General features: G+C 39.5%; 2 protein-coding genes across 3 annotated transcripts in view; both read left to right on the plus strand.

Moving 5' to 3' along the window:
* The first annotated feature begins 335 nt into the window (after positions 1 to 335).
* LOC138060547 (gelsolin-like protein 1) lies at positions 336 to 10,504 on the plus strand. Of its 2 annotated transcripts, none has more exons than XM_068906354.1 (15): positions 336 to 475; positions 560 to 631; positions 2,020 to 2,106; positions 2,489 to 2,581; positions 2,733 to 2,827; positions 4,077 to 4,194; positions 4,874 to 4,966; positions 5,924 to 5,995; positions 6,418 to 6,457; positions 6,862 to 6,947; positions 7,130 to 7,206; positions 8,060 to 8,157; positions 8,725 to 8,834; positions 9,581 to 9,688; positions 10,320 to 10,504. In XM_068906354.1, exons 1-14 carry the CDS (start codon positions 407 to 409, stop codon positions 9,686 to 9,688), a joined length of 1,218 nt encoding a protein of 405 aa, XP_068762455.1. In that variant the 5' UTR covers positions 336 to 406; the 3' UTR covers positions 10,320 to 10,504. The 2 variants fall into 2 exon arrangements, with proteins under 2 accessions (XP_068762455.1, XP_068762456.1); XM_068906355.1 differs by having other exon boundaries at positions 4,077 to 4,152.
* A 3,668-nt stretch (positions 10,505 to 14,172) lies between these two features.
* LOC138059579 (gelsolin-like protein 2) overlaps positions 14,173 to 17,559 on the plus strand; it is an 11,212-nt gene continuing 7,825 nt past the window's right edge. The window contains exons 1-6 of the mRNA XM_068905212.1: positions 14,173 to 14,370; positions 14,506 to 14,595; positions 15,495 to 15,584; positions 16,139 to 16,240; positions 16,637 to 16,734; positions 17,228 to 17,324. Coding sequence (XP_068761313.1) covers positions 14,290 to 14,370; positions 14,506 to 14,595; positions 15,495 to 15,584; positions 16,139 to 16,240; positions 16,637 to 16,734; positions 17,228 to 17,324 — 558 coding nt within the window. The 5' untranslated portion in view covers positions 14,173 to 14,289. The remainder of the gene's footprint in view (positions 14,371 to 14,505; positions 14,596 to 15,494; positions 15,585 to 16,138; positions 16,241 to 16,636; positions 16,735 to 17,227; positions 17,325 to 17,559) is intronic.

Genomic DNA, 17,559 nt, shown 5'->3' on the forward strand with positions numbered 1-17,559 from the left:
CATTTCAATAAAAGCTTTTAAAACGGAAAACAAAGCTGTTCTTCACAACTCAGTCCGCCTGTAGGTGCCGAAGTATCTTAAATAAGTCCTTCAGGATGACAATAGTTGAACTTATACATAATTAAAACGAGTGAAATTCCATGCAGAGAACAGTTTCACATAAGCGAGTAGAAACCTACCTGCATAAGCCGATGACAAAAGGTTCTTGTTTAGAAACTGCAAAATAAAAACTTTTTTGTGTATACTAACCAGTAACATTGCAAGAGTTTTCTTTTTGACAGTAAAATTTTTCTATAAATTTGGTTAAAGGAGTAGCATTCGTTCCAGCGTTCGAACATTGTTTGTATTTCATCTGTTCGCGGTAAAACATATTTGAGAATACCGCGAGTTGCGTTGTCCTTAAAAAATGGAACAAACGCCATATGTTTGGCAAGATGAGGAAATAAAGCTCTTCCCCGAAAATCCAGAGATTACTGTAAGGCGATAAAAACTGGCTCAGTTTAACTTGCGTGGCAGACAGCTTGTTACAGTTTAGAATTTTCATTTTTGCCCTGCGTAGGGACTATGGAAGGAACGTTTCAGACATGTTGAAGATTCCGGACGGCAAGCTTGGAAAGTCACCGAAGAAGGCGTAAGACGATTTATATTTGACAGAGTTGAAAGTTTGGAGCTTTTTCTCCTTCTATTGCTTGTCAATGATTAAGATACATCGCGGTAAAATATGCTTTGATTACATATACTTAGCCTGTCTACGTTTAATTTGCTCGGCCAAGTTTGTCTTTTCAAACACTCTCTCCTGAGAATATTGGAAAACTGTTGAAATCTTAGTTTAGAACGAATATGTTAATGAAAACAGCGGCGCTAGCTCACATTTTGTCGATAAAATATTTCGGCATGTAATTATTAATGATAACTCAACGCTGAATTGCAAAAATTCTTTAATTTTCCGGACTTTTGAAAGTTTGGTGGATTCCCTACCTTTTATTCACAATTGGTATACTTAACATCTGATTGACTCTGTATATCGGCGATTTGAAAAGAAAAAACGAGGGATATCCATAATGAACTATAAACATTTTCAACCTGAAGTCGGCGAAAAGAGAGTCTCTTTCAATATAGGGATCAGTATAAAAAACAATCGCACATAAAAAAGATAGTTTCCAGATTTTGTCATTAAAGCAGTTTTACTGATTTACGAAGCTTATTTAAAAATTATAGCCTCAAGAGGAACTGATATAATTCTGCTGGAGTACCTCAAGTAAACTTTTGCATAATTTTAAAAAGTTAGCCAGAATATCATCTCATGTGTTTTTTTTCGGGAAAAGTGTTTAATGCTGTTTAAAATTTCATTCAAAACTCAAAGAGGTTTAAGACGACTCCAAATCGAAATTGAAGTAATTTAAACATAACAAACTTTTCAAACGTGACGATTTTAAGACCACTTTGTTTGGAATGAATTCCTCTCGCGGAGGACACCTTTTCAGAAGTACACTTTCTTTTCCAAATAAGGAAAAAGTAACTGTAAGTCAGCAGCTGGCAAAATATAAGCAAAATTGAGAAGTCAGTGGGGGTGGGGTCCAACAGTATGGGAGAAAGTAACCTTAGTAAAAACAGACACAAGAAATAATTCTTTCCTAAACAACTGTCTACGATAACGCATGGCCGGTGAATTTGTCTATTTTTTTAGGCCATCCCCTCTTTTTTTCGTTTACCGCCGTCCCACCAACCCAAATTTTTGGCATTTTCAAAAAAAAAAAGTAATTACGTAGTTAAACCCTTCCCTATTCAGAGTCTTCTTGTGACTTTTTTAACTGTTTTTTTTTTTTTCAATCCGACCGACCGATCCAGTATCGGGAAACGCATTCGAAGGTAAACGAAAAAAAGGGGGGATGCCCTAATAACATTCTACACCGAAAATCTAATCGACAATCTAATGCAGCGAGGATTGCATTGGTGCCTTGCTTGATTAGTCATCAAAGAGCGCACTTGCTAGCCTGATATTTTCCTTCTTTTTTTCAGGAGGTTGTAGAATGGGAATTAGCTGCCAAAGGAAAGTTTTTCAGCGATGAAGTGTACATAATTTTGAACTGTGCAAAAAATACCACGGTAGGAATGATAAGGAGTTTGCCTGAAGCTCTTGCTAATTTTCTTTCATTGCGGTTAAAAATACATAGCCGCTGATGAGGGCTTGAAAACGTACGATTGTATCAAGTGACCGTAAATGACGCCTTCCGGCAATCAATTGGGAACGTGAAAGACGCTTATAAAAACCACCAAGTTTGTCGATGACTTAAAAGAGCTGGAAAAACTAAGTAACGTCGGGGCTACTGCAGGCAATTTTTTGATTGTTCGGCAGCAGAATGTTTGGTAGGCAATCAGTGTCCTTCGATTCATTCAACCGTGCGCACGCGCGAGAATGAACTGCGCTCATGAGAAATTGTTGGCAATTAGACTTGAGATGGCAGCACTAGTGTTTCTTACCTTTTAGATAAGCTACGACATTCACTGCTGGGTAGGAAAGCAAGCACCGAAGGAACTTTATGAAAAAGGTCTTCACAATGCAATGGCCTTGGATGAAGCGGTGAGAGACGTGATTTTAGCAAGAAATTCCTTTCGAGGAAATAGGCACTCCAGGAAGAAAGAAAAGAACTTCAGACTTCCTTTGAAAGGTTACCAGGCAGCATTCAAAACATATAAAGTTATGCCATAATCGTTGCCTGTTTTTTTTTTAGATGGATGGAACACCACTTGTTCACAGAGAAGTTCAAGACTTCGAATCGAAGCGGTTCACAGGTTATTTTGAAGACTTCACTGTATTAAAAGGAGGGTGAGTCAATGAAAAAAACAGTGAAACTTTTTTATGCTTCATGCTCCATACAGTCTGATATGACTGATATTGCTGGCAAGGAATTGCTCTGGGCGAGCTCTGTTTGCTGGGACACAAATAATACCACATTTAAACTCTTGTTCTCCATGACAGAAAAACAGAACATTTCAAGTCCCTAGCTAAAAGTGACCATTCATCAGCCATTGCTGATCATGTGAAAACCACTGGCCACGACATTAAATGGGATCACTTTGACATTTTAGCGTCCGGAAAAACTGACTTTCACTGCAAAATTAAAGAGACTTTGTTCATTCAAGAGCTAAAGCCTTCCCTTAAAAGTGGTTGCAATGTTTTGTCTTGCGTTTCCACCGTAGTTTCTTTAAAAGAAATATATTTCCCAGAGGAAATTTAACAAATCGAAAGTGGTTCAGCGTTGTCTGTACTCTTATCGACAACGGTATTCGTCATCACAGTGGTCAAAACATTGCAACCACACTTTGGCGATATTCTAACCCATTCATGGGGTACAGTTACAGTGAAGCAGGAACTCATTAACGGGAACCTCTATCTCTACTAATTCCTCGAGTCAATCCTTTCCCGAGTAAATGTATTTTTAGGAACAGGTTTTTCCCGCGAAAAGTATCATACTTCCCTTCCCGCTGAGATAGCTCTGTTTTGATTGGCTTTTGGCCCGCTGATTCTCCCAAGGGAGGTATTCTATGAATAAATCTACTCGGGAAAGAGTTGACTCACCGGCCAAATATGGGGGATAGAGGCTCCACTTGGTGAGCGAGCGAGGTTAAACTGTCTAGAGGAAATACATGGGAATGTCAAAAATTTAACAAATTGATTGTTATACAAAATCCCTCTAGTGCGACATTGGATATTCACTTTGCTCTCCTGAAAAGGAAAAAAATAGGAACATTTAAAGCCATTGTCGACTTCATAGGACGTTTTCAGTGTTCTAGACATCACTGCATGTTGCGCTAGCTCCCCATTCGATCCTTATCCTTTTCACCCACCTTGTTTTCGATTTCGCAACCTTAGTCAAGCGCAAAATCGAGAGATGAGGCTTCACGCTTATGAAAGACGGCAAACGGATTTTGCTGCCTCACTAAATTCAGCACATCTCTTGCATCCAAGGCAAACGGGGAAGAACCAATAACGATGACGAAGAAGCCATGAAGATTTAGAAGGACCATTTCATCGGTGTTGTGTAATCTCATTATCTGCATCTATTTTATCGCAGGTCTGAAGAGAGCGTCAACTGTAACCTTCATTCACAATACAAAACGCGCCTTCTCCGCATCACAGGACCATTTGGGGTGAGCCCAGGATTCGTCTCAGAGTTCTTCTCTATTCTCTTGGTAGCGCAGGCGTAGATTTTTTTATTTACATTCTTCAAAAATTTCTCATTGTATTCTACTTCTTGATATGCAAAAGTGCTGGAGCACTAATTGGGGACACTGTAAATTGAAATAAGCAAATCAATGCAAATCAAATCAAATTTTGGTTTTTGAGGATTAGGGATTTAGGATTAGGGAAAGCCGGAGTACACACACTCCGTACGTACTCTCGGTGTAGAGTAGAGAACCAACAAACTCAACCCACATATGACGCCGAGCCTGGGAATCGAACCCGAGCCACATTGGTGGGAGGCGACTGTGCTCTTACCACAGCGCCATCCCTACACCCCCAACCGGCAAATTCCCTCCTGATGCAATTATTTTTGGCTACGTGGCCTCGTGGGGCCAAGCCCTCGACATTTATCGAAGAGAACCAGAAGAGAACATCACAGTTAAACAAATTAATCATTTGGAAAAAGCCTGAACAATACAAAATTCGTTTTTTTGAGTTCTTTTTTACGGGCATGTATTAATTACTCAAGCTTCTTAACTTGTTAATTAAGCTGTTCCATCGTTGAATAACGGCGATGAGCTTTCGCTTTCACTGAATCGTAATTAATTTAATATTGGCCAAGTCGTTCTCCACATCTGTCTCAAGATGTACTGCAAAAAGATTCTTTGGTTTACTTTGTATTTCCAGCGCAATATCTGTGTCCGTGAAACAGCTTTGAAGCGAGGTGCACTGGATTCGAATGATGTCATGATAGTTGACAATGGAACCAGGATCTACCGGGTAATACCACTTCGTTATGTGTCGTTATGATAACTGTGTCTACCAGTAGCAAACAGAAAACAAGTTTTGCTTTTTTCTGGGCCCCTTCCTTGATCACGTCTCCCTTTACTTAAGAAGGAGAGGTGTCGGGAATGTTTTGCTCCAACTACGTATCCGCAGTCACGACAAAAAATTGTTCACTTATCTGTGTGTGTTGGGATGCACGAGATATGTCATTTTACACGTTTTGCTTTCGCATGCATTCGCCCTTGTCACAAGGCGGCCATATTGTCCCGGTAGACCAAAAATGCTTTAATTTGTTTTACCACGCCAAGCCTCATCCCCATGGTTTCCACTGCGAGGCTTGGCGTGGTAAAACAAAGTTCTTTTGGTCTCCCGGGACAATATGGCCACCGTGTGACAAGGGCGAATAGCAAGAGTTGTGAACAGCAATGCAGTTTGTGACGTCAAATGAAAAACAGATCGATGCCTTTCTTGCCACGCTTTGTTCTCGCCCGAACTAAATCCAAAATAATGGCTTGGTAAAACACCGCGACTTAGTTTCAGTTGGTAATGCGCGACCCTTATAACGACGCAGGCTTTTCGTTTGAGGCCGAAGGCTAGACGTTTCGTCCGGTCGTTTCCCATTCATGTCCGGTACATTGATGCCAATATTTCAGGGCTTTTAAATTTTTTTATTATAAAAATTTTTTTTTATACTTTTTAAAGAGAATTTGAGTGAACTCCAGCCTTGCCTGAGAAACCGATTCGTGGGTCCCATAAACACTAGAAACAGCATTTCTGAGTGTTCTTTTTATTTTTATTTTGGTAGCTCGGGCGCTCCAAGGAGCCTAGCGGTGCCAAAAACTGTCACGTCTGGTGTTTTCAGAAATACGTCCGAAAACCCTGATGCCGGCCCATGCAATTCCGTTCAATGAAATCTAACTGCTAAACTTCGTTCTTTGCCATTTGTTTCAGTGGATTGGAAAAGGAGTCAACAAGAATGACAAGAAGGCTCTCAGAGTATTAGAATACGCCAATAATCTTGTGGTATTGTAAAAACCTGCTTTGCAGCAATTTACAGTCATTATAATATGCGCTGAAGTGATGACAAGCGCCCGGTGAACCACACAACCGTGAACCTCCTCGCACCACGGCTGGCTGTCTGCAAAACAGAAGAAGGGATCTCCCATACACTGTTTTAATTTCAATAATGTATCCACACCTCCTACTTTTGCTTATCTTGTGAAGCCTTTTTAAGCCAAAGCACCTGTACGATTTCACAGAAAAGATCAGAAAAGCCCTCCGGCCAATCAAGTCTTTCCCTTTGTGTGTTAATTAATCTAGTACAGGACAAAAAAAAAACAGATTAAAGCTCCCCAAAAAGATTTAAGGCCGAAAAAATATATTGTTTTAGAGTCAGGTACATTTCGTTAATATTTAGAAGCGTTCTCTCCCTTTTATGTTTCAAGATTGAGCGAAGAGGTTTAGGGATTAAAGTGGAGACGGTTGGTAAGATTCCATTTTTCATCATTATTGGTAAACCCTTATAAACCAAATACAAAAATTATGGCCAATAAATTATTCTTTGAAATTCGTTTCTCCTTCTGAATCTCCCTAGCCTCATGAGTATGTGAAAAATTGAAGAATGTTACCTCGAAACTATGCATATGCCAGCTCGGCTAACCCCCATTTTAGCAATGACAAACAAATTAAAGGAATTTGTATCAATCAAATGACTGTATATCTAATACAGAGTTTTCTTTGCATGATTTTTTTTTCTCTGTTTCTTTTGTTAAATGCCTTTTCCCGGGATCCGAAAGGACTCCTGAAGCGTAAAAACACAGGGATTTCAAGGGAAGTTCGTCGTTGCTTCCTTGTTTTTTAATCTTAATAGTCTGTTTATTTTTTCTCAGATGACAATAAACCGGAGTCGAAAAATCACCCCATGTTGGATTTGTTCCCAAACCAAGCTAAAAAGCGAAAGCCTTCCGTACGAGAGGTAAAACATTCATTTTCTCCCCTGTTTTCATATTCTTGGTGCTGCCTCGTTCAATATCTAACATCTTTGTCAGTGTCGCGCCTTTTTCCTCCACTAGTTAAGAAATAATTCCATGTCTTGCCACGCGTATCTTAGCTGGATTTTATATTTTCACGCATTTTGATTTCCATGGTCAACGACAGACTTTCGCATTTTGGGGGACGAAGAAGAAGATGATGTTCACAGTGGTTAGCAGGATGGATATGCTTAAACACAAAGGGTAAGATCGATGGGTATAGCACTTTTCTCAAAGCTTCTTGAGCGCCTTCTGCATAATTTACATTAAAACAGCCAATCAGCGCCGGGGATTTTGATTATGCTGTATTTCCCATAACCTGTAGGAAATGTATCAGGTAGGCCTTAAAGGGGCTAGGTCACGCTGTTTTAGGTAATTTTGTTTAATTTTGTTAGTTATGAGCTCTAAACGTCAAATTGGCAGAGCAAGAGTCTTTCATTTGCAAAATCACGGCCACGTAACAATTGAGAATGATTTTCCAGCTGTTTAAACAGCCTGCGAAAGCATCTGTTTCTCCTTCGCTCTTCGCCGCTGGGGACGTTTCCTCCTCAGGAGGAAACGTCCCCAGCGGCGAAGACCGAAGGAGAAAAGGATGCTTTCGCAGGCTACTGTTTAAATGACATTTTGATATAAACTGATGTAAATTTGAAAAAAGGTGGGCCGACCTTTTTCAAATTTACCCAAATGCAATCCATTTCAATCCTCTCCAGTTTTGTCAATCCTTGTCTCTCCTTAGCTTTCCTGTGTTTTGTTTGAGTTCCTCTATAGTTCTGAGCCGTTATTTTGTTATTTCAGTTAATTCTATGACCATTTGATCAATGCTGAAATTGCCTAAAATTGCGTGACCTAGCCCCTTTAAGGCACTTGGACAATTCTTCTTTATTTTTTTTTACTGTGCCTCAAATACTTGTTAACAATCTTGGCATGTCTTTGAGTTACCCACCACATCTAAACAAGATGACCCGCGTTCATTTTCCAACCCTCACATATCCAGCGATCAATATCACTCACAATTAAATTTCATTCCAACGTCGTAAATTTTTGCTGTTTTTCTTAGAGATGCCTACCCTCAAATGAAATTTGAGGAAATGTTAACTTTCCGGAGAGAAGCTGAAGGGCCTGATGTTTCTATAAGGAGGATGAAATCAAATGAAGGTTAATAAGTGTTTAAGTCCGACGTAAACGCCACCTTGAAAATATAGTTAACAAGGCAGACACCCTTTGTCAGTTTGAAAAAAACGAGGAATCATTTATTTCAAGTTTTCGGGAAAAGTGGTGTTTTTAATAGATATTTAAAATGTCGCCTTTCAAATTTAAGATTTAATTTGAATGACTGTGTTGCTCTCAAACTTCAAGGATGTCCGTTGACGTTAACAAACTAAACAAGTTCACTCCATTCAAGTGAGGCATTATATTCATTTTGGCATCTGAAACCGTGATAGCTATGGGGTAGACACCATTTTAGTATTCTTTTTTTGCCTTGCAAACTGACCCTTTTGGCCTCGCTTTCAAACGTAAAATTCAAAAGAATATTTGACCTTGAACAAGGCCAAAAGGGGCAATTTGCAATCAAACAAAAGAATACTAAAATGGCGGCCATTTTGGAATAAGGTGTATTTGATGAGACTAGCTACCATACACTCTTTTTTGACATCGAAACATAAACTCATGAGAACTGGGAAATCTCGGTTTTAATATTTCGTTTGTTTTTTCGAATTTTAGTGTCGGTTGTGGACATCCGCTTCGGAAAAAGGGATAGTGATGATCACCTGTTCATACGCATTGGCGAAGACTGGAAGGGTGACCACGGGATAGGCTTGATTATCGGCCATGTAAGTCAGATTTCCTCTCGCATCTTTATGTCTGTGTCATCGCTTGACTTTTCAATCCTGGTGATATGGTTTGTCCAGAATTCCAGGTAATACCGGTGGTGCGTCGCTGTTTATAAGCGTCACAATGTATCCCGTCAATTCTGCTCCTCAAAACAGGAGCAGTTGCAATATTCCAAATGTAAGGATGCGTTCCTTTGGGATGATCCGAAAAAGGATCACTGATCCAAGATCACTTGGATCATAGTGCATCAAAGGAATTTCTCTTCTCCTTACATAGTTACGGCTTTACAAGCACAAGGAACTACCATTAAATAATTGCTTCCATATGGGAAACAGGCTGTTTCTACGGCACCAAATAGTTACTGACAAAGAAAGCCAGAAAAAAAAAAAGAAAAATTCAGACTTAAGATAACAAGGGAAGGAAGACAAATACAAAGTCGGGGACACGGCAACAACGAATAGGCCATTTCCAAGTTCATGTTTGCCTCTTCTTCAAGGAGAGTCTAAGTGCGAAGTTTTTCTTATGAAAATTAGTTTTCATCTATAGGTAAAGTAAACCTAATTCCCATAACAAAAACTTCGCACTCAGACTAGCTTTGAAGGAAGAGGGAGGGGGGGTGACAGATATGAACTCGGAAATGGCTTTTACTTCGGACCCAAACAAAAGGTGGCAGTGCAATACTTTCGATTATTGAATTTTCTCGAGTATTCACTAATTTTCTCAATGTTTTTGTCATGATTAACAGTACTATCTAAAGTTTTGCCCCGATGAAGATAAACATCCTTGCATACCCATTACTGTGGTCAAAGAAGGGCAGCTATCGACTCAGCTCAATGCTGCTATTGGTTCATAAGTAAGTGTATTTTATACCTTTGAATGCCTTGTAATTCCAGGTTGCTTTGACTCCGATGTCAAACTCGATTTGGCGCCTTTGTTGCATGATGAGGCCATTTTCGAAAAATCAAATATTCAGCTTGAATGTGAAGAATATTTACATATCATCCACTTTCTTTGTCTTTGTCCTCACTGCCTCACTATCAAGCTGAATCTTAATATATCGAAAAATTCCTTTACCAATTTCGACCCCAGGGCTCTTCACTTTTGCCCATGACTGACGGAGAGAAGAGCTCTGGGGAACCCTGAAACCAAGTGTCTTTTAATTGGTTTTTGTAAAGAACAATGAATAGCGTCTCTGATTGGTACAATCATGTTTGCACGAGGAGTGAACAGGGACCGTAAGGTTCAAATAGCCAGTTTTTGGCTATAACAACCCCATGGCGCATTTGCTCTTACATAGATTTTCCCAGAGGCTCGGGTCAGGCGCAGGCAGAAGATCCGAGGCTCTGGTGGCGAGAATAAAGGTTTTACACTACAGCTATCATAAAAGAAATTTCCTCTCCCGCTGCTGTTTAAAATAGAAGGACAAATAGCTTTTAGTGTGTTTACATCACGATTCTAATAACATTTTTTCTTTTTTTTTTCAGTTTCAATTCACGGTTCGAACGCAGACGAAAAGATAATTTGGCCATATGTAGATTCTCCTCATCTCCACTGAAAGAAAGCATATTTCATGCCGTGGCACTGAAACTGTGTTTTAAGCAATGATCTTGCAACATTTCACGTTCATGCAAAGTTAGGTAGCATTACAATTCAAAATGCTCTTTTTTAGATTCTTTAGACTTATGAATGATGAGAAATAAATGAAAGAAAACAAATGGCATGCGGGATTTCAGTCAATGCTCTTTTAGCCTGTTCAAGGCCCCCAGATAGTAGGGAAAGAGAAAAAAAGATGCGTGTGAAAAATGAGTGGGGGCTTGGGTCGCCTTTTCTCTTTTTCCCGACTATCTGGGAGCCTGGAACCGGCTAATGTTCTTTGAGATCGCCGGTCCCGAGTCAACCAAGACGGTCTCCAGGGGGTTTTGGACAAGAATCAAGAAAACAAGGTCTCTACTAAATTGGGTAATAGAGGAGCAAAACCAAAGGAGGAAATCAGGAAACATAAATCCTTTTTAGGGATAAACAAGCCGGGACAAGACCATGAATTGAGATATAGAACAAGAGAAAACAAAACACTCTTCTTAATTGAAAAAAGGACCACCCCTGAACGTTCCACAACGGGGCGGGTGAAGGTGTTCATAACTGGTGGTGAATAAATGGTACCCTGACTTTTTTGTCAGTTTTGTAGTGCGCGACTGAGGAAAGAGCGGCGAAGCTTGGAAGGGAATTGGACAGGAGTATTTCGCACCCCATTCCCTTTGGCTTCTCCCGCAGGCCAGAGGGAATGATACCTTGACTGTTTGCTTTGCATGCGATCGCAACTTCTCAGTCAAGTGCTAAAATCCTGAATGAATTTTACTCTGTAGACTCAAACACATATTCAGGAAAAACTGTCTTGTTTTTGGGCGACTGCGTTTTCTGATTAGTAGAGAAATCTTAGGTCGCACTTTGAACCAATGAAATCCAAACACACCCTGATTTTCAGCGTTTTCTCGTGTTGGCATTATACTGGCTACGTGCGTTTTCTTCAATTTCTTTGTCTTTGTAATGTATTTTAGGCTACGTTCACACGGTACCGGACGAATTTTCTACCGGTTGAAAATTCGTCCATTTAGGGGTTCCGTTCACACGGATCCACGCTAAACGTACGAAAATTTAGACGCCTCGCCGTTCAAAAATTTGAACGCCAAAATCGAGGACGAATTTTCAGCCGGTACGGTCGAAAATTTAACCGGCGCGCTGTGAACACCTTGACCGTCTAAATTTTTGCACGGCAAAGGCGTGGTTGCATGAATGCGTGGTAACTCAGCTACTATTGTTAGCCTTTCTCTTTCTTGTCGCCATTTTGGATTTCGCTAAGTAGCGCTCTGCGCATGAACAGATGGTAAAACCACTGACAAAGGTTAAACTTAAGTCCGATTCGTCAGTTCCTTGTGAACAGAGCAAAAACTATTGCACGGTTCCGTGCGAACAAAATGTACGGTCAAATTTTCAACCGGTAGAAAATTCGTCCGGTACCGTGTGAACGTAGCCTTAGAAGGCGTGGTCACATCCACTCAGCGAACCAGTATTCAGTGTTTTGATTCCCTGCGTTTCATAGTTAATGCATGGAGATGGTTATAAAACTCGGCAAGTCTTTTTGTTTCATGTTTTTGTCCGTATTTTTGGCCTTGACGGTGCACAAACACACCTTCCTTCGAGAAGATAACCAATCAATTCTTTCGATTAAATTATGCGCAACTAATTTGCGAACCCGTGCGAAGCAAAAACAAAAGATTGTGCACTGTCACTGTCAATTCAACATCGATTGCGACAACATTGTTCTCGCTTTTTAAAGCTTTAAGGTTTCATAACCAGTCCTTCGATTAGCTACGGTTTCATTGATAGTCTGTTTTCTTCAATTTTATTAGAAGTACTTGAAACGCTGAATATGCGACGGAAATGTAATGCAGCCCGTTAATTTCTTCCAAAATCATGGTTGTGCTTGGCGAGAAACAACTTCCAAGGGACCAAGGCCGACTTATTCCCATGCACTTTTTAACGAGATTTACTCCTGATGGCAAACTAATACGAAGCAAACAAAGATCTCCTCAAACTGAAAAAAATAAAATAAAAAAGATAACCAGTTTCAAATTCGTTTATATCGTAACATTCCGTTCCTTTCGTAAATAAAGAAAGACTTACAAAATCTTACGTAAGAAACAGGAAGTCTATACTGAGGTAAGAAAATATCATAAGCCTTAATAATTACATTGATTATACCCGTGATTATAGGTCTTCAGCACATCGGAACAGACAGTCAAGCTAATAATAGGCCATTTTACAGTTGTTTGCTCTGCGACCTAGCCTATGAATGGCTGCGAGGCTGCCGGTGACCTTGCATTGATAGAGCCCCCACTGCTTTTATCATGCAAATTGTGTTGTTGCAATTCTAATTAGTCTGTATTAACATTACAAAAGCATGGAGGTTTGTATCAAAACAGGGTCACCGGCAGCCTCGCTTCCATTCGTAGGCCAGGTAACTTAGCTACAACTGTAAAATGGTCTATTTGCAAGAAAATCGTCGAAGATTTTGAGGCAAGCTTCATTGTTTGCTGACAAGTCAAGGAATAGAGTATTTTCTATTTCAATTTACGTCGTGACGAACATATATTATTGCGGGAATGAGAAACAAAAAGGGAGATTACCATGTCAAAAAGGCGAATTTTTTTTCTTTCGTCTCAGAAATTGATGGCCGCTGGTTACGAACGCCCGTCAAAAGTCGAAAAAAATGAATAACAGTAACATCTGAAAGTTATTTGCATTTCAATGTGCAAACTTTGAATTGCAGAATGTACTAAGTAATGCTCTAGGCCTGATACAAAACAACCAAATTTCCATAGTTTTATATTATAAGCCTCTATATGTGTAGTCCGGTGGATCCGATGCATGAATCACCACGGTGTCCCATGGAGACATGCATACGTTTCCATGGAATTAGAGAAGCACAGCTCTGTAAGTTAATCTTAAATGTCGGCTTAAATTTCATCTCCTCTTGTCTAGCGCGTGGGATATCAAACTTTTTTTTCGAAGTTATAAGGTACTGAGGCTTTACCAGAAACTTTACACAGCTTAAGGTGAAGCAAGTCGGCAATGATTAAAAATTGATAAACTTCAAACGAAAGCATATAGCTGTTTCGAAAAATACTGTCCAAAAGAAGCGTAAGAGCGTTCGCGTTAATGCCGAAAGGTAGTGTGGGAGATATTCAATAAAATAAATTCAACTTACATAGTGAAGATCAACGATGGCGAGCTCTTTGGATGAAAGAGTTCTTTGGATATAGCGTTGATGAAGTGGCAGTACGCACAGGCTTATGTTGAAGCTCTCTCACGCTATCAGGCCACCAAAACACGTCCAAAAATAAAAGGGTTCATTAGCCAAAACGATGGCTCTTCACGTGCGTCACGATTTGTGGTACATTTCTCCGACTTTCTCTGCAAAACATGATATAAAATAAGTAAGGCAAAAGTCGTCAGAATCATGCTTTGTCTGTGAATCCTAGCCCTTCGTTACTAATTCATGGCCTGGATCATTTGACTGAATTTTAAAACTCACTCATTTCTAAATGTCAGTAACATAGCATGAGCATGTATTTCTAGAGCATTGCCGTCATGTTTTCGCTGATTCAAACTGATAGTTTACCATCATGCCTTTCGGCATTGTCGCGTACGCTTTTATGCTCCTTTCGGACAACCTTTCTCGAAACAGCTGTATACTGAAAGGTATCCACACGACAGAAGTAAACTTCATAACTATTTTAGGATTGGATTAGCTGACCAATTAGATTTCAGATATCCACGAATGATTTTCTGCCATAGTTATCTTGACCGCGTTGTTGTGAAGAAAGTTGTTCTTCGTTGACAAAACAGAATATACGACCTCTTTCCCTGACGTTTAAAATTCCTTAAATTGCAGTCATGAGTAGTCTGGTAAGGGCGAAAGTTTACAATTTGAGAGATTCAAATGTAGAAAAGCTTGGGTCCAACGAAGACAGAGCGGTAAGCTGTTGTTTAATTTAATTCAAGAATATGAAAAAGTGAGATGGACTATGTTTTTTGAAAAAATCCTGGAAGAAAACTGCATTTTCAAGGTTTTCAAGACGTTTCGAATCATCTTTTAAATGGTCACTTCAGCTCAAGAAGAGTTCAGCCCAACACGAGCCAGCTTGGAGAGGGATGGAAGATAATGTAGGATTGAGAGTATGGAGGATCGAAAAGTTAGAGGTTGGTAGCTTTGTTTGGATAACTTTTTGACATCTGCTAAAGAAGCATAAATTTAGTAACATTCAATGTCTTAAAACTGATTGGTTTGCAGACTGTTAACATACTTTCATTTAACATTTATGCAAACAACGGCATTATTTGAACACCTTGAAACTAATCTACCTGACAATGCCAACCAAGAAAAATGACAAAAAGAAAGACAGTTTCGTAAAATTAGTTTCGTATGGTTTTTTTAGGAATTTCTCGAAAGCTAGAAAGATGGATTCCTTAAATTTAGATCCATGCTGGTAAAATAAAATGTGTTTAGCTTTAAAATCTTTCTATGCTTGACTATGGGCGCATAGAAAGTCATCTTCAAATTTGTTTTGCTGAGTTAATCATGGAGCAGTTTTACCAGTTTATTAATATTAATATTCAGTCAGTCGGACACAATAATATTATTAATATTCAGTCAGTAGGACTCGATGTCCTGTATTTTCCTTAAAAGGACTAAGATTTCCAGCGCTCTCTAAAGTTCAAACAGAGTATCCATCATCTTGATTTCATCTAAAATCCTCCGATCAATAAAATTTGATGTGAAAAAATTGAGCAAGAGCTAAGAATGAGCCAGGATATAGGAATCAGCTGTCTTTGGTGCCATAGGAGATTGTACTTAATAGTCTCAACAGTGTCCAATCCTACTCTGTCAATTTTACGTCATTCTGGAGCTAGTGAGAAGAAAGGCACACGAGTGCCTTTCAAAATGCTGGCTTGACGTTCGTGAAGCCGTAGTCATCGTTTTTGTGTTTCAGTGTTTCGTGAATCCACAAAGAAGGATCAACTCCTTGTATAAATAAAGTTGATGATTATGATGATGATGACTTCTAGACGCTCTTTCTATCTTTTTTTGGTTAATGAAGGTGAAAGATTGGCCAAAGGAAAAGTACGGAAGGTTCTACAGTGGTGACTCCTACATAGTTTTGTACAGTGAAAAGCTAGAAGGTTCAAAGGTGTGCACTTTTTTTTTTTTGCACAATTATCTTAGCTGGTAAATTACTTTACTAATTTTTGTCGCTTGCATGTTCAAATACATAGAAGTACTTACCCGAGTCCTGAGAATAACTGACTAGAAGGAGCATACGTAGGGACATTTTTAACCGTGCCATCGATAGACTGAATTGACTAGAAATTGGACAGACTACTGTGCGGGAAGTCGGGGGTTTCGGCGTCTATGTCGCCGAAATTACATCTACAAGACAATGGTAAGAATTTCCTGTCTTTTAGCTTGGATGAGGACGGCAAACCGTCCATCCCATCCAACAACCTCTAGTCGTAAACTGCGGGAAGTTGAAAAACAAAAACCCACATACTATTTAAAAATAGTATGGCACTGAGGCTGGTATTGTGAAGGGCACGCATGATAAATTGGCGCTTTGCCTTGACGTGTTTATTCTTTGATCTCTCTCTCTTTCTCCTTGTCAACTTTGCTGTCTTTTTACAAGAAAATACCCGCCCATTTTATGAAAAGTTGAATATTTCGGTCAGTTATATTTATCTCTTGTAGAAGCCGGATAGATCACACCATGTGCATTTTTGGATCGGACAGAATTCTACTGAGGACGAATATGGAACAGCTGCTTACAAGACTGTTGAACTGGATACATACGTAAGAAAAGGGGGGAAATGTTAGCATTGTGTTGATATGGTGCATATGAGTTTGCAGACTGCAGACGCCATCTCAACCGGAATTGGGGTTGATCGTGTTAAAATTTGCCGGCAAGGAGAAAAGTAAATGTGTTTTTAGTTGGTAGTTCGTACAATCATATGTACCTTCACATCATATACCCTTTGTTTGCATTACGTTTTCCCAAAATTTTTAGATACTGTAACGCCCTATCTTTTCTTCGGTTATCGGTTACCTTTTCCACTTTGAACAATTTGTTTTCCGGGTATATGGTCAACCCGTCCATTTTCTCCGGACTTGGGAGACAAACATGAATATGAAAAATGGACACGGAGGAAACTGTTTGTTTGTTGCTTGGTTGTTTTTTTTATTTTTTAGCTGGACGACGCAGCCATTCAGCACCGTGAGTGTCAAGAAGATGAATCAGTTGAATTCAAGGATTATTTTGGTGGCAACATTATCATTGATGACGGCGGGTCAGTCTGATATCACATTTTGTGTCGATTGAATAAAAAGGCCATTTATTACTGCCAATCGGATAAATAAATTAGTTTTCATTACGTTTTCCGATTTACATGTCCTGTGAATAGCCGCTGTCCACTTTTTTGAACATCCAGGGGCAAATCTGAGAAAACGATAATTGCCAAAGTTCTCGCGCCATATTTTCAACCAATCAGAAGTGAAACCAAAACCAATCGTGGCTCGCGAGTGCACATTTTCCCGCACTTTGTGTCGGCTACGTGTGATTACTTCGAGTTTTGATTGGTTTACTGGATTGTCTCCGTCCTCAGTTTTTGATTGGCCAAAGTAATAACTCATGCACCAAAGTTTGGTTTTGCTTTTACGACACTCATTTGAATACCGCTCTATTGTCCTCTACTGATAGGATCTTGATTAGAAGAAAAACAATGATTACAACAACTCGTTGTAAAGCTTACTAATTATATTTTCCTATCCACGTGACAACAGTATTGACTCTGGATTTAAACATGTGGACGTTGGAGCTCCTTTGAATTTGAAGGATGCTCTTGTTCATTTCAAGAAAGTCAAGATTGATAGCAAAGGGGTAGGAACAGTAATTTATCAACTTGTCTGTACATTAACTGCATATTTCATGTGTCTTCTCCTTTGAGGGATATTTTAGGGCACCATACAAAGCCATGTACAAGTAAATGACTTATTTGGGTGGGAGACCCGGTTAATAAAGGTGCGGAAGTACATCTAAGGGGACATTTTGTAGGAACAAAAAGGAGAAGGAGCGTTTTACAGCAAATGCTCCAATTTTTAAGATGGACAAGACG

This window comes from Montipora capricornis, chromosome 8, assembly GCF_036669925.1.
Source record: "Montipora capricornis isolate CH-2021 chromosome 8, ASM3666992v2, whole genome shotgun sequence".
Lineage (NCBI taxonomy): Eukaryota > Metazoa > Cnidaria > Anthozoa > Scleractinia > Acroporidae > Montipora > Montipora capricornis.

Excerpts from the sequence above, each read along its gene's own strand:
- LOC138060547 (XM_068906354.1), top strand. The coding sequence starts at position 407 with ATGGAACAAACGCCATATGTTTGGCAAGATGAGGAAATAAAGCTCTTC. Across the intron at positions 2,828-4,076 it reads TTCACTGTATTAAAAGGAGG|GTCTGAAGAGAGCGTCAACT; the intron begins GTGAGTCAATGA and ends ATTTTATCGCAG. Across the intron at positions 6,948-7,129 it reads GAAAGCCTTCCGTACGAGAG|ACTTTCGCATTTTGGGGGAC; the intron begins GTAAAACATTCA and ends GGTCAACGACAG.